Source organism: Dioscorea cayenensis, unplaced genomic scaffold (genome assembly GCF_009730915.1).
Source record: "Dioscorea cayenensis subsp. rotundata cultivar TDr96_F1 unplaced genomic scaffold, TDr96_F1_v2_PseudoChromosome.rev07_lg8_w22 25.fasta BLBR01001927.1, whole genome shotgun sequence".
Classification (NCBI taxonomy): domain Eukaryota; kingdom Viridiplantae; phylum Streptophyta; class Magnoliopsida; order Dioscoreales; family Dioscoreaceae; genus Dioscorea; species Dioscorea cayenensis.
The window spans coordinates 1-15,043 of NW_024088318.1; the positions used below are offsets into that span (position 1 = coordinate 1).

At 35.4% G+C, this 15,043-nt stretch overlaps 2 protein-coding genes and 1 pseudogene across 2 annotated transcripts; 2 read left to right on the top strand and 1 right to left on the bottom strand.

Moving 5' to 3' along the window:
- Nucleotides 1-2,958: 2,958 nt before the first annotated feature.
- Nucleotides 2,959-5,523, bottom strand: LOC120257181 (WAT1-related protein At4g08290-like). Its single transcript, XM_039264759.1, has 6 exons — nucleotides 4,972-5,523; nucleotides 4,844-4,906; nucleotides 4,405-4,741; nucleotides 3,923-4,087; nucleotides 3,325-3,476; nucleotides 2,959-3,228 (listed from the first exon to the last, which is right to left on the bottom strand). Exons 1-6 carry the CDS (start codon nucleotides 5,169-5,171, stop codon nucleotides 3,081-3,083), a joined length of 1,065 nt encoding a protein of 354 aa, XP_039120693.1. The 5' UTR covers nucleotides 5,172-5,523; the 3' UTR covers nucleotides 2,959-3,080.
- An 895-nt stretch (nucleotides 5,524-6,418) lies between these two features.
- LOC120257183 lies at nucleotides 6,419-7,087 on the top strand (annotated as a pseudogene).
- A 4,723-nt stretch (nucleotides 7,088-11,810) lies between these two features.
- LOC120257182 (protein ENHANCED DISEASE RESISTANCE 2-like) lies at nucleotides 11,811-12,951 on the top strand. The gene is given in 3 exon segments (XM_039264760.1): nucleotides 11,811-12,008; nucleotides 12,010-12,031; nucleotides 12,033-12,951. Coding segments are annotated over 3 exon segments (888 nt in total). The 5' UTR covers nucleotides 11,811-11,895; the 3' UTR covers nucleotides 12,786-12,951.
- The last annotated feature ends 2,092 nt before the right edge of the window (nucleotides 12,952-15,043 follow it).

Sequence of the window (15,043 nt, forward strand, 5' to 3'; positions counted from 1 at the left end):
GCTAACGGGGGTTGGGCGCTTTGGTTAGTACAGGCCTTGTGGAGAACTAGTGAGGTTGTGTTTTGTAGGAAGTATATATATGGCTGAAGTTAACTAGATTTCTGATTTAATTAATATTAATTAGAATTAAATTTGTATATTTAAAATTTGTTTTCCAAATTAATGATGTTTATTAGTGTTAATTTTTTTTAAAAAACATTAATTATATTTGTTTAAATCAGTAATAATCCTAATGCAAGGTTGAGATGTAATAATAAAAAATATGTGGATTTGGATGATTTGTCTGTATTATCTACTATACATATATATATATTCACAAAAATTTGATATTAAATATATTATTTAGTTGAATTAACTATATATTGTTATTTGACAATGGAATGAAAAAGGGTTAAATTTTTTATTAGGTCATTAAATTTTGAACCATTTTCACTTCAAATTCCAGTTTATATCAATTTGGTCACTCAATTTTAATTTGATTTCACCAGGCAATAAATCAAGGATTTCAACCCTCAATTAATTACATAGTTGTTTGAAAATCCGAGTCAGTCCTCCCCATCACACATTATTAAGTCTATTAAAGGTGTCCATATTATCGAAATAGAACTATATCATTCATTTGGGGGCCGAAATTTTTTAATTTACTACTCAGTAAAATCAAATTAATATAAATTAAAGTTCGAAGATCAAAATGAAAATGAGCTAAAGTTTACTGATTAACTAAAAAATTTATCTGAAGAAAAACATTTAAAACCTTGTAGATAAAAAAAATGAAAAAAAAAAACTAGTTTGTTTACATATCTCTTGAATTTTTAAAAATGATAGAATTTCTCTACACTTTTCTCCTAATAATTTTTAATATAAAAATTTTCATAAACACCACATTTCTTTCATTGACCCGGACACAAGCAACACAATGCGCGTGAATAATTAACAAAAGTATAGATTTAAAAAAGTCATACAAAATATACTTTGACCACGGTAACTTCTGGTCCACGCTCATCAATTTTGTTGACCAAAATTCAATCGAGAGTTTGATGGTTTGTCTACATTCATAAAAATTATAATAATTTAAACTTATGATTGTGACAATTGTAGTTAACAAATCAAATCAAAATTATTTTGTTGAATAAAAATTAAATATTTATATATATATATACTAAATATCATACGTTGCAAATAATGAAAACTAAGAGATAGCATAAGAAAAACAAATAGAGTTAAGATTTAAAAGTAAGCACACATAAGGAATGGATCCAAGTTAGGGTTTTATTGAGGAAGGTCTTCGATGTTGATTCAAGGGTCCCACAGACTTTTTATTTTTATTTTTTTGACAAATTGATGAAAAATACTTTTTTATTCTATTATTTATATTATATTTGGGAGGTTTTCAACTTGAGATTTCTTAAATATTAATAAAATAAAAAATCACTAGATTATATCTAGATTTTTTCTTGCATACATTTGTAGAAAACCAAATTCATATATATATAGACACATAGACGACAAGCGCCCCCTCATTTAAGGGTAAGTCAGGGATGTGCACGTGCGAGGAGTAGAGCTCAATGCCGACCCCACGTGCCTTCACTTTGCGTAAATCGTTGATCAAATTCATATATATATATATATATATATATATTGGATTTATGCCCAAAATGAAAATTTGAATATTGTGACTTCCACCTACGAGAAGCTCTTGATACTCCGACAATGGCGAAAGGGCAGAAGCCAGCGACCGGGCCATGGATCATTGAAGCAATGCCGCTTCTCGTGGTAGTACTCATAATCGGCCATGTCCTCGCGCTCTCGTAAGCACCTTTCGAAGCTCTTCAAAACGATCAATGGATTTGCAGAATGAGCTAATTTTCCGTGTCATTTCATGGCTTTTGATAGATTTATTGGATGTATCGATTGGCGACTGATAAGCAGCCCCAGTAGAAGAAATTGCATTGAATTCTTCGTAGTGAGCTCTCTCTTTTCACTGTTTCTCATTAGATTCATTTGTGTTTCAATTTGTGATGTTTTTTATGGAAATCCTTCAAAAAAAAAAAATCCATCTTTTTGGTCCCATCTTCTTAGGATTTGGATTTAGGTCAATGTAATGGTCTTCTTTGTAGGATGTGTTCCAATTAACCTTTAATAGTGATTTCTAGATTAGTATAGATCATGGTTACTTTGTGTCCCTTGATGATTGAGAACCACATCAATTTTGATTTAGAATTTATTGCCTTTCTAGTATGATATTAATGGTGAATTATCTGAACTTTTTCCTTGTCCGTTTGAGCTCAAAATCTATCATTTCATCTCCAGTGTTTGTATAAATCTTAAAAGTTGGAATTTTAATTTCATTTTGGTATCCAATTGGAATCCTTTATACTAATTGTTCAACAGCTAACTGATTGTCATGAGTGAACTACAGAGTCTTATTCTCTAAGTCTTCCTTGTCTGAACCTGCAGTTGGAGGTCTTAGGCATCATTACATTTTATTCCTTTTTTTTTCCAGGGCTTATTTCCTTTTGTATAAATGCTCCTTGTGCTATTGAGGGCCTCCATTTCATTGAGAAACTGAAAGAAATTTGTAGCCATATATTGAGAAAGATGATAGGGATTCTGGTTTTCTGGTTCTCTGCTTGTGGATCTCACATGCATTATAGTCACCTATGTTTGTGGATTAATCCGTGACATATGACACCTTCTATCTGTACTTCCAGAAGCCAAGAGTATTAAGATTTGATAAAGAGATTGCGCAGCAAAAAATTGCAATAAAATCAGGGAAGGTTCTGCTTGATTGTATCATCCAAAACTTTTCACGTGCTATCTTATTTTCTGAAACTTGTGAAACTGAGGTTGCACTTCATAAGAAGTTTGGGATCAACAAAAGACAGAAGAAAGAACAAAAGAAACATAGAGCAACATACAAAGTTCAAAAAACCAACGCAGATAGACTTAATGGATTGCTTGATTGGAATTCTTAATTTATTGCATTGGATACTCTTTAGCACACTTATGGATATGTTTCTTAGGCGATACCACACTCGTTATAGTATTTATTACTGCACATAAGACTTTAAACCCCAAGCTCAGTTTGGCAACAAAGGTTCTATGTTTGATTTGTCTTGTAGAGCACCTTGTTCTCTGGTGATGCTCCTGAACTTCTTTTCGTCTTTGGATTTCGCCCACAATAACAGATATAATCCCCCAACCACAAGCAATGCCCCAGTAAGATTGCTGTAAAAAAAAAACCATTACTTGTTTTATTTATAGGAGAGCAACATCTGTGGCATTGAAAAGTTATAGACACGCAAATTTAGTCCTGATACCAACCTCCCGAGATGAAATATGCTTCCTGTGATGATTGCTTCCAGTAGAAATGAGAAGACAATAAGCAACGGAGAGAAGGCCATTGTGAAAACCGGGCCTTTCTTGTGTACACACCAAATATTAGCCCAGAATGTTCCTCCAGTGACAGCAATTCCCTATGAACATCAGCTGAATCATTTGGGCTTGAAATACATGCTTTAAATGAAGAGGTTCTAATCCAAAAGTGCTCATTGTCTTAAAAAAATCTATTAGGAAATTCCGTACATCCTTATAATATGTTTGTTCCCTAACAATATGTTCTCAACAACAGTGCGATTTTTGGTCTTTGAGTGCATGTTTGATTTGGAGGAAATTAAAATGAACAAATGAACAAAATTGTACAGATGACATGTTATTTTCTTTTCTTTTCCTGACACTCTATGTCTTTCCCAACCTAAACATGTTCTAAAACATCAAAACAAATGGCTGTTTGAAGACAAAATTATTATTGAGCATTAGTTTGAATTCAAATCTTGGGATTATACAGCTGAAATGTTAGCATCTCCTAAATTGTTTTTATGTTGCCGAAAGGAAACTTTGCAAGAAACATGGAATAGTGTACCCCATAGAAAATGGTGATGAGTTGTAGGTTTGGACTCCAAGTAATTTTCCATGTAGAAGGTTTTCTTTCCATGAAGACTGCTGCAATTGCGGTCAGGGCAGTACCAAAGACATTGATCATCGCTGTCAAGGTAAGAATTGCTGGGTATGTCATAGATACCTTCTCCTGCAACAAAAGATTCAAGTTTTTACATGCTATTCTGAAAGAAATTTTCTTCAAATCATTAAGAGGCCCTTTGATGTTGAAGAGCCATAAATTTATTTTTTTTCTGACATTGTTTGATGGATTCAATATGAATTACTAGTTATCACTTAAGTTTGTCTGTTACTGAGTTTTCACAATTTATTTTTTGATGGAAATTTTAGCCAATTATGATCCTCTCAAATCCTATCTGTTTGATTTTAGAGAACATGACTTTAGTTGAACATTATTGATATAACATTTATATGGCCCATAGTCACATTAAATGATAGAAAACCTACCACCAAAAAAGTTCCACTGGTTGTGGCAAGAACAGCAAGACCATTCATCAAGCACCCCAAAATCCAAAGCCCGTTTTCCGACAATGAACCATTTGACTCTGCTGAGCTCTCGCTCTCCTTACTAGACGCAATCACCATGACAAGGGCACCGGTGGCAGAAATGAGCACTCCCCATAGCTTTGCCTGGCCATTAACACTTAGAGACCTGAAGTTCTCCCGTCGGCACACCACTGCCACTACAAACACCACCACCGGAGTTGTGTTCAAAGCCACACTCTGGAACTTTGCCGTTACATATCTCAAGCTCGCCATCATCATCAACTGTCCTAATGGCACCCTACTCTTCCAACAATTAACTTGCTTGCATTAGCATTTGAGACACACATTGGCAATATGAAGGGAAGAAGAATAAGAAGAAGGAGAGACATATAGAACTCACTGCAAACAACCAATAAGCAGTGCCCATAGAACAACAGTGAAGGAGAGTTTTGGCCTTCTTCCTCTGTAGATGAATTGTTAGAAGATGAAAGACCAGGGAATTTTATAAACAATGAGTTCATTTACTACCTCTCAACTATAAAGGCCAGAGAGCTAAGGACAACGGCGGAGACGGTGCTCTCATAGACAAAGAGGACGATTGCGTCAATGCCGCGAGAAGGATCAAGCACAACTTGGAGGAGGGCCATGTAAATAGCAAGCAGCAGTAAAGTGAAAGTCATTATCAAGTATGGCTTGCAGCTCTCCATTACTTCTTTTACATTTGCCATGCTTATCTCTGTTCTTCAAGTCATTTAGATGCTATCTCTTTCTCTGTATCTCAGAGAGAGAGATGAAGTTCTTTAAGGGAGTTTGATGCATGGATGGTTAGAGAAAGAGCACGTAGGGTGTCTTTTTAACATGTATATTTTTGAAAAGAATTTTTGTGGTTGTTATTAGATCTTATGAAACTGATGAAGAGATGAAGATGGCTGATTGAAGCAGACATGCTTGTAAATGGTGGTTGGTTGCTTTGGTCAGTGGCAGTGTGGCTTTTCGGAGAAATTGTGAGATGGTGGCCAGTAACTGTATCATCTGTTAGTACCAAGTCTTTTACGTAAGGTGTTTGTTTTATTAAAAACGTGGATTTAAGTCCTAGTTGATGCATAGTGAGGACATACGCATGTTCAATTTGTCAGGCTTGACATGATTTTTTTTTTATTCATATTTGTTAAAAGTAAATAAATAAATAGTGTGATTGTGTTTGCTGGGAGATGATTGATAAAAATTGTTTGATGAGGTTAACTAAATTTTGATTTAATTAATACTATTTAAAAATTTAAGTTTGTTTTTTAAAATTAATGATGTTTATGTAGTGTTACTTTTTAAATAATTAAATCTGTAAAAAATGTTTAGTGGAATAAGCTAGATGCTTACTTAACCCGCCTCTTATATATATTCACAGAAAATTGAGATTATATGTATGATTAGTTTGAGTTGAATTAACTATCTATTATTACTGGACATTGGCATGGATGAAAAATATGTTAAACCTTGTAATTAAAATATATATATATATATATATATATATATATATATATATATATATATATATATATATATATTTAAAGAAATTGACAAAAACCACTAGATAAAAAACATATAATTACAGAGATGCACTGATTACAATGACTTACAGATCTTTTGAGAATAAATTCTCCTGTCATGCAATTTTATAGGGGAGGAAAAATATTTTTTATACAAACCTCCCACTGAACCAAAACTATTGGGCTATATCTCGGTTCTAGAATTTCATATATAAGACTAAAGTTGTAATTATCCATTTTACAAGGGGCATGTGAAAAAAAACCAGAACTTTTCTCTTCTAGAAAGGGTTAGGTTGCCATAAGTGGACCAATTCTCAGGTCCAGATAAAATGGGCCTAAATTATTTGGGCCCATACAAAGCCCAAGCCCAATAAGTCCATGTAAACCAGAGGCCTATATAATCAAACAAGCGAAGCCAACGTCATTGAATCCTCGTTCTCTCTGAACCCTTCTCGCTTCTCTCTTCGACGGAGTCTCCATTCCACTCTCTTCTCTCTCCGGCGCTCTTCTCGGTCTCCGGCGGCGGCGATGGCGTACGTCGACCATGCCTTCTCGATCAGCGACGAGGACATCATGATGGACGGTCCATACGTCGTCCAGAACAAGCTCCCCAATCCGTGAGATCGCGCTTGCTATCTCCCTCCTCGTCTTCGGAACCCTCGGCATCATCATCGGCGTTATCATGGCTTGCAACCACGTCGGCGGTGATCGCACACATGGTATCACTGCCTTCTTACCTTTCTAACCCCTTTCGCTGGTTTTAGGGTTTTTTGATTTTTGGTTTTCTTGATTGATTTGATGCTTATTCAGGGGTTTTCTTCGCGATTCTTGGGTCGGTGCTCTTCCTCCCCGGGTTTTACTACACGAGGATTGCTTACTATGCTTATAAAGGGTACAAGGGTTTCTCCTTCGCTAACATACCGCCTGTATGAGGTTGGATCTCGCGATCTTGGTGTTCTCGCTTTCTCATACGTGTACATGAGGTTCTATCCATATGCATATGTTTTTCTTGCTCTGTTTTTTTTTTCTAGGGTTTGCTACAGTTGTTATCGATGTAAATTTAACCTTTGTGATAAAAAAAAAAATATTATTTCAGTTGATGCTGTTTGCTTGTCTCTCTCTGCTGCTATTTGATGCAAATATGAATTTTAGATATGTTTTTGAGCTGAGTGTTGGGGGATGGGAAAGGTATAATGGGTGTCTGTTTGTTCCCATAGGAAAAGGTTTGGAATTTTTGGCCCTTTGTAGCAATCGAGTGGATGTAATTGTTCAATGGATGTTGTTCTCTTTTCATGTCTTAAACTTGAGACTTGCTGAAGTATCTATGCTACTCAATGAAGCTGTGGAGCCTCCTGTGGTTATTGAATTATGGAATGGAAGGCCAAGACATTTTTACTAGGCATTCAAACCAAATGAGGTCCTTATAACAGTTATTTTCAACAGCAAAAAGTTCTAGTGTATAACATGTGTTTTCTATGGAGTAACTGAGTAAGGTTGTTGTGGTTTATATATCGTTTGATGTATTTTTCTGTCAAGCGCATGGTATTTCCTTGCACTGTAAGCTTTGTAAATGTGACCAGTTATATGGTTTTTTTTCCCTGTCCATGAGTAACTTACTGTGTTAACAGTAAAGCTTTGGTTTATGACTTATTCCAGAAACCAAGCGTCACAGATTTTGTAATGTTTTATTTAATGAGGCAAGTTTAGTCTGGAATCAACAACATAAGAAGCTAGACGTAGATTATGTGTGTGTTGGTCATTTTATTGGCAGAACAAGGAATGTGAAACTAACATGGTTGTGGCTGCAAACTAAGAAGGAGAAGCTATGTGACTACCGTTATAGACAAGGTCCATTCACTTTTATTGCATGCTTGAAATTTATCAGTATTGAATTATTACAAATGCTTAACTTATGGATAACGTAGCACTTTTTGCTTGTATTTCAAAGTGATGCTTTGTAAGCATGAAGAAAAAAACATGGAGATGTGTTTTCTTTCTAAAGTATTGGAATGTTGCTTCTAACTCTATGTAAAAGGATTTGGGTTTTACTTTTAAATAGTAGTGAGTCATATTAATGTTATAGAAATTGTTTCACAGAGGAAAATTAATGTACTGATGCTTCTAACCTTGCAGAGACATACGGAGATGCAGTTTTCTTTGTTAAGTATTAGAATGTTGCTGCTGACAATAGGTAAAAGATTTGGAGTTTTACTTCGTACTAGTGGTTAGTCATATCAATTTTGTAGAAGTAGTTTTATGGGTTAGGAAATTAAATATAGTTCAGTGGTCAGGATATGATGTTAGTATTTCCACAATCAGTAACTTAATGGAAGGGCTAGATGTTTGTCTCAGAACAAGTGAGTTGGATTTTTTCAAAATCTGACCTTGTTCTTCTTCTGTAGCTTACATTTTCTTGAGTTTATAATACTGTGAAGTAAACTTTAGAAGCGGAATGACTTACTGAGCCTATTCCCTGAGGTCCTGTTCTGAATGGGAAAATAAATGAATAGGAAAAAAAGTGGTTTTTTTTTTCCTTTTAGCTTGAATGACAAATAAAAATATGAAATTGATGGAAATTTAATAATGTTTATGTTCTTTTTTAAAACAGAGGTCAAGATAACAAAAGTACAGAATTTTGTGTGTGCGTGTGCGCGCATGAGCAGGTGGGTGGGTGTTTTGTTGAATGAAGAAAATTGAATACATAGCAAATGGAATAAAATAGAATGGTAAAATTCTCTCTTATTGTCTTTCTATATTGGCTACTCGAGGATTGAGTATTTCAGTTGTTATCTAGTCAATTTTGAACAAGTCTTATTTTAGTTTTTCCTTACAATTTATTGAACCTTCTGTTTCTTTGTTGATTTGTTTGATTTTTACAAAAAGTGAGCGTATTGATTGGGATGAAATAACATTAGATATGTGAGCTTCAGAGTTCATATTTTTTTGCAATCTACCTATCATGGTGTTATTTTGCCCATATGTGCTCACTGTTAGCTTGGTAATAGCATAAATATTTACATAGTTTTCTTTCAGCGCAACCAACCCATCCTGTTCTTACTGTTGTAGTATATATTTGCTATTAGCTTGGTCACAATATGAATACTTGGATGATCATCTTTCAGCTTGAGCTCATGTTAGTGCCAGGTTTCACTTCTCTTCACTTTTGGGTGATCAAAATTTTTTCTTATCCAGCATTTGTATTATGGAGGCAGTTAGTTGAATGACGTAACTATTTATTTTAGGTTTAAAATTATACTACACAGGTAATGGTTTATTTGTCTGAGTACTTAATTACTTACTATGTATTTCAGTGGATTTCATTGGTGCTAGAAATGTAATTGGGATATTAACCTTTCCTACTTATCGGATGTGTATTGTTTACCCGCTATTTATCAGGCTTTTATGTTCTTCTTAAACATTGCTTCAATCTGATTCTTGTTCTGTGCGTCATGGTTTATATTCACAAGCTTTAAATTTGAGAAGCTTAGTATTTGATGCTTCTTGTTTTAACTTTGAATACAGTCGACATAACTTTCCTTCCTTATTTTCTTTGTCCTTGTCTGATAGTTTTCAATTTAAGCATTGTTTTTAGGTATTTGGTAACAAACATGAATATTGAGTTGTTTTGTAAAAATGTCATGATTTCACATTATCTATACTTTTCCATTATTTGTTTCTTTGCCTCTGAAACGTTGTGAACCTCACATGGTTGAATTCCTTTTTTTTGCTGTTTGTTCCGCAAGTATTCTTGACCTTCAATTGTCTTAAGAAGAAAATGATGCATAGGTACTGGTACTACAGGCTACAGCATCCAGGGAATAGTAGGGAGAAATTATTTCTTTAGTATGGGCCATTTAGGACTTTCTTTGGTGTTACTCTATATGTCTATAATTATGAATTTGACCAGTATCATTGTTGACTGAAGATAGGTAGGTTGGAAACTTTATTGATGTATTCTTGGCATTCTTATTATCAGGCTATCCACTAGGTTGCCACTAAGGCTTACTGTAATTCTCTTATTAGGCTTAGTAACTAAACACCTGTGAATGGTTGCTATCGAGTGTATTACCAGAGATTTGAGTAGTTGCCATTTGTGGTTATTCTTAAGTTCTATAATTATGGAAGCAATTTTTTTTTTTTTGGTGAGCAGTGATGTCTTTGAATCAGTAACATAGTTGTAGTTTAAGTTTTACACAGTTATACCATCCCCACAATGAATAGCATAGTTCATACTTTATTCCTACTCGTGGCTTATTTACAATTCTCAAAAGTTTTACTCAGTCATCAGTTGATACATAAAAGACATCGGTAATGGGAAATCTTTTAATCTACTTTTGATGTCAGTGGCTTTTCTGTAGTGACTGAAAGAGGGCCCTCCTGCAATTTATGTCTTGTATTTTAATAAAAAAGAGTGGAAGGTAATGTTTGGTTGCCAATTGTGGATCAGTATGCATTTGATGTCTGACATGAGTTCAATGACTTTATCTCGGCCATGTTCACTGTTCTCTCAACCATGAAGGAGTTGGCACATTACTTTTGAGCAGCTTTGGTACTTTTTATTTATGTCTAACTGTGACCACCACCACCACCAGAACTTTCTAATGAGCTAGCATGAAGTGTAAATAAATAACGTATTTATCTAGGCTTAGTGCAAAGTGTTTGAGACAAACGTTAGTATGTTTTTAATAATATTACATCATGAAATTTATTGTGGTTTGCAAGCTTGGACTTCATAAGCTCTAGTAGGAAAGCTTAAAAAGTTAGGATTTGCTTTTTGATGGACTCCATCCATCTGTTAAGCTTTCTGACTCCTCATCCATTCCTTACCCCGCACTTTTTAGATTGTGATATCTTTTGAGCTCAGTTCATGTATTATTTTTAAGCAAACTTGTCTGGTTAATTGAAGTCCAGGTAATTTTCATGTCTTATAAAATCTTTAAAGAAGTCATTTACTTACGGATTGATTAATGAATTTCAGTGCAGTAGGTTTGCAGCTATATTTGAATATAAAAATTTGGACCTTTGAATTTTGATTTTGGTGCAAGGAATCCAATTTCCTTCTTTTCTACTTTTTTTAGGGACACTTTTTCTCAAGGTCAAAAAGTATCCTTCAAATTTGATTTGATCTTTGAAGGGCACCTGCATCTTTGCTTCTGTGGTTTTTTTATTTTTTATTTTTTATTTTTTATTTTTTTTTAGTATTATATTTTAAAGAAAATTTAGGAAAATAAAGAAGCGTATGTATAAAGCTGTTGGTTGATTGTGTAACCATATATTATTATTTTGTTTAGAGGGGACCAGGCAATGTTTTTTTTAAACTTAGCTTGCACATATGGTCAAGATCTGTCCTATTTTTATTTGTTTTTTTGTCTATTCATAAATTACTAATCTCGAGACTTGCACCTCATCATCAAAACTTTTTGGACACTTCCCTTTGTACGCACCATTTATGTTCACTCACCAAAACACCCACCCACCCACCCACCCATCAGCCCTCTCTTAAATAAATATATACATGAAAAACAAACAATAACTTATTGACAAGAAATTGTAATAAAAATACTATATATCTCTGAAATTTTTCATAATAAAAAAATACAACAAAAATGAAAAGGTAAAAGAAAAACCAAAAATTGATATTCTGAATGCGGATCCAATCCACGTCAAGGAAATCTTCCTGATAGAATGGGGCCCAATCCAACGGACATCTGGCCCAACTCTGAAACCCACGTGTGACGTTATCGTTGAGGTGGCACTATCGTAATATTCTCGAAATCCAGGGGCAATTCTATAGCCTTGATCATCGATTTTAATGCCCCTCACAGAGAGTGCCATTTCCCTATCGACCTCACCCCGCCAACACCGCCAGCGACGACGCCGGAGCCCGAGACGGAGATTCCGAGCCGTGATGTCCTCCGCCACCGGAGCCACCTCCGACCACCAGCCAGAGTGGATCGATGAGGCCATCAATGGTGGCTCCCTCCGCAACGTTGACCTCGATACTGGATCCAACGGATGGGCATCCCCCTGGCGATCTCTTCCACCCTAAGGGCTCCAAACTACTTCTCTCGCCGCCAGAAGTGCCCCTCCGGCGACTGGCTTCTCAAACCCGCCGGTGTCGACTGGCTCCGCTCTCCATCTCGTCTCGACGACGTCCTTGGCCGCTCTGACAATCGCGTGATGGCCGCCCTCCGCCGCGCCCAATCCGAAGGCAAATCCATGAAATCCTTCATCATCGCCATCAATCTCCAGGTTCCTGGCCGTGAATCTCACTCCGCCGTCTTCTACTTCGCTGCCGAAGACCCGATCCCACCTGGATCTCTTCTCTACCGCTTCGTCCATGGCGACGACGCGTTCCGCAACGCTCGGTTCAAGATCGTCAACCGGATCGTCAAGGGCCCTTGGATCGTGAAGGCTGCTGTTGGTAACTACGCCGCCTGCCTCCTCGGCCGTGCTCTCACCTGCAACTACCACCGCGGCGAGAACTACCTCGAGATCGACGTCGACATCGGAAGCTCAGCAATCGCCAGTGCCATCCTCCACCTCGCCCTAGGCTACGTGACCGCCGTCACAATCGACATGGGATTCCTCGTCGAGGCCCAAACCGAGGAGGAGCTCCCGGAGAAGCTCATCGGCGCCGTGAGGGTCGCCCAGATGGAGATGTCCGCCGCCGCCTTCGTCGAAACACGGCCGCGTCTAGAGCGCAATCTCTTCCGCGGCGGCGCTTCACGTGTGAACCATCACGCTGATCAAACGGCCACGAATCAGAGCACGCATCTCGAGGAAGAGGTACTCTAGAATCTTCGATCCAGGTACTCGTTCTCACGCCCTAGTCTCTCTCTTCTCTCCTTTTTTGAGTGGCTTGATTGGAATCTCTCACTGTAGATAATTATCCACTGGTTCTTGGGTTTGAAGAGATGGCACTTCCAAAAAAAACTATTTATCATCATAATCTAATAATAATGAGAAATTTCTAATTTTTTTAATAATCAGATTGCATCTGTGATCTAACTGAAATGTGATGGTATTCTACTTGCATTTCATTTCTTGGCTTTTTATTAATTGTTGGTTTTTATTTTTAGTGCCATTGTTTTATATATATATATATATATAATTGGTAGGAATTAATTAATATTAACAAAGAAAATTATCATAAAATGTCCTTCATTTGTTTATTTCATCTTAAATACAAGTAAACAATTTTTTTTTCTTGATCGAAAATGTTAAATAATGTGCCATCAATTCTAACTTAGATTTTTATCATGATCAGTAAGTAATCGAGTTAGTAGAGGTTGCCTTAGGACTTTGAATAAATACACGTAAATTTAATTATTAATTTAAATTACAATCTAATCTAGTGGAGATTTGCGGTGTTTGTTTTGATGTATTTGGATTTACAACTAATGGGAGTTAAATTAAGGAATACTTTGTTTGTTTGAATGAATTTATACATTCTAGTGTGACTTAAACCATTCTAAAATCAATGTGTTAGTGTATTTCTACCAACGTCCAAGAGAGTTATTGGTAATCAGGTTCTCATTAGAAATTTTTTGCAAATGGTGAAAGTTGTGTGGGCATATTTCTGGGATGTGAATAGTAGTTGCGTGTGAGTGGTCTTAGCGCTTTTATGTGCGTGGACTTAACTCACGCTTACTCTGTTAAAATTTGTGCATGTCTCACCTTTGTCTTTTTTAGTGATCTAACTTCTCATTTTGGCTTTTAAAAAAAAAATCTACATTGTAATTTATCAATGGTCTTCGGGTCCCGTGAGGTTACTTTGTAGTTGGTGAGAGATCAATTCTACGCCATGAAAGTGAATGTTTGAGAGCGGTAAACACAAACTGTAGGTGATCCCTTTACTCACATAGTCACGGGGCTCACAAACTGCAACCAAGGCGCTTGCATGCACATCCCTGCCACCTAGCTAGCAGTTAGTCACTCATTTTAAAAAATAAAAACATTATAATATGAGTTTTACTGTATTTATAGCTATATCTAATCAAACAATACAAAACTAAATTTAACTTTCAAGGTGAAATGATTCTTCCATCAAAGAATTTATTATGTTTTATTTATAAAAGTTGAGCTATAAATGTGTTTTTGAGTAATTATGGTTCTGTCATTTATTAGCTTGCGTTTTCAACTCAAAATAGAGTCAATATGAGTCAACATAGTCAAGCTAATTTTGAGTTGAGAGCTTTAGTTAACTTTAGCCTAATGAAGCTCTAAGCTCATTATTTAGACTGATAACTTGATCACTGGATCCTGAGTGATTAAATCAGATGTCACTGACTTGAACGGTCATGAACCATTACTACCACTCTTATCAGTATCAAGATTGTTGCTATTAGATATATTTAGTATCAAATCATTCTAAGCAAATGCATGAAATTACATAATTTTCAAACATATTTATTTCATGCAACTGGAATGTTTCACTATCTATATTGCATTTATTTTATTTTTTTTTCTTTCCATTATTTAGTTAATTGAATTTAAATAGGAAAACAAAAATCTCTTAGTCTTATCTACTTCTTCTGGTCATGAGTTGCTTTCAAACTCAACTAGCATATAAATACAATTATTTCAATAGATCAACTTGAATGTCATTGTTGCTTTGAAAAAGAAAGCTATCCTGAACTGTGAACTCCTTCAGCAACTTGTTTGTTTCTATGTGTGCATTATCTTGGCAGACATAAACAAGAATTAAAGTGTCAATATATGAATGGAACTATGTGTACTTCATGATTTTTCTTTTGTTTTATTTATTATGAAGTAATGTGATGACTAAAGGTTTTTGGGCTTTTAGACAAATTTTATATATTTGGGTCAAATGTCTTAATTCTTTGGGATGATGTTTCATGAGTCAAATTTTCATTTATTATTATTATTATTATTTGGACAATGTGTTTATGCGATCCTAAACACATAACCATGTGGAAAAGAGTTGAACTTCGGCTTTTTTTCTGCGTGGGAGTTAAATATCTTAATGATTTGGTTATTGCCGTTTCGGAATCTAATCTTGAACTTTGTTTTTGAGAATGGTACTTTAAGAA